The sequence below is a fragment of the Salvia hispanica genome, chromosome 5 (assembly GCF_023119035.1).
Source record: "Salvia hispanica cultivar TCC Black 2014 chromosome 5, UniMelb_Shisp_WGS_1.0, whole genome shotgun sequence".
Lineage (NCBI taxonomy): Eukaryota > Viridiplantae > Streptophyta > Magnoliopsida > Lamiales > Lamiaceae > Salvia > Salvia hispanica.
The window spans coordinates 23,410,041-23,411,448 of record NC_062969.1 but is presented as its reverse complement, the minus strand read 5'-3'; the positions used below and the strand labels follow the sequence as shown (position 1 = coordinate 23,411,448).

Sequence of the window (1,408 nt, the reverse complement as noted above, 5' to 3'; positions counted from 1 at the left end):
TGTTCTGCCTCAAGATCTCTAAGTTGCCTGTCCTTTTCGAGATTGTTCTCTGCCATTTTTTTCGCACTACTTGGATTTTCACAAGAGGGTTTACATGCTACTTCCTCAGCTGTAGCACGATCAGAATTTTTGGATCGTTCAACATGATTCCTCTTCACAGTTATACTTGAATCACTATCTTTTTCATGCTGCTCAGTTAAGGCCATTGCATCCTTAGCACCTAGGATATGCATTCTCGACTTAGAACGTCTAGAAACTTCTTCATGTTGCGACCCCAATGGCTGTTCTTTGCGGTATGCTGTAGGCTTGCTAGAGACAAGGGATTTTGCTTCAGACAGAGAGTTAGCTTCCTTTTGGATCTCCTCATTTTTTGCAGCTGAGTGTTCTGCCTCAAGATCTCTAAGTTGCTTGTCCTTTTCGAGATTGTTCTCTGCCATTTTTTTCGCAAATTTATCATCCAAGATCGCGAGCTTGTCTATCGTTATTGTTCCATTGCCGTATATAGAACGAATAATGGCCGCTTCCAGTTTACGATCATTTTCCAATTGTGACATATTATCCTCCGAAACACGATGAAACTCCTGAATTTTCCCTTTCTGTTCCTGAATGAGCTTCTCCATCCGCTTTGCACATTTTTCCTTGATTTCTTTTACAGTTTTACGAATATCTGCACTGTTATCCTCCAGTGCCAGCCTCTTCTGTGAAGGGATGTTCTCTTGATCTTCATTACTTTTCACCTGTTTTAGATTAGAGGATAGAATGGGCGACCTCCCTCCACTTACATTAGATGTTTCTTTGCCTGATACACTTTCCACTTCGCGCCCTCTTTTGAATCTAATCTTGAAACTACGGCCAGTCAACTTCGCTGGCTTTGAAACAACTGAGTCTAAGGGAACCTTAGACTTTTCAGCTTCCATGGTCACCTGCGATACCGTCTTAAGCTTCTTCCTCATTCCCTCGACATTCATGTCGGACTCAGATGAATCAAGCCTCCCATTCCGCTTGGAAACAGATAAACCTGAGGGTAAATTTGGCCTGCTACTTCTACACCTCCTTGGAATGCATGACGATTTCACATAGTCTTGAACACTATCAGATTTCTTATTAGCTGAAGACCGTATCCTAAACTTGGGATTCTGCGAATTCGACATGCACAATGGCTAAGGAGTAAGGATTGTCTTTCCTGGTATTTCTGTAGAAAAGAAGAAGCACTAAAACATCAGTACTAAGATTTGCACATATAACAGGATGGAATTTCAAACATACAATTGCTTCCACGGAATTTAAATTTCAGAAGTAAAAAATGAATATCGAACATTTTCACTCAGTATAACCCAATACCAAAAACACAGCCTCACAAGCAATTTTAACAATTAAAGAGCCGAAAAAAAAAAAAAAAAAAAAAAAC

The 1,408-nt window shown here is 40.2% G+C and overlaps 1 protein-coding gene across 1 annotated transcript in view; it reads right to left on the bottom strand.

Annotated features, from left to right (window-relative positions):
- The window catches only part of LOC125189675, a 7,108-nt gene that overhangs the window by 5,355 nt on the left and 345 nt on the right, over positions 1-1,408 (bottom strand). The window contains exon 2 of the mRNA XM_048086928.1: positions 28-1,192. Coding sequence (XP_047942885.1) covers positions 28-1,151 — 1,124 coding nt within the window. The 5' untranslated portion in view covers positions 1,152-1,192. The remainder of the gene's footprint in view (positions 1-27; positions 1,193-1,408) is intronic.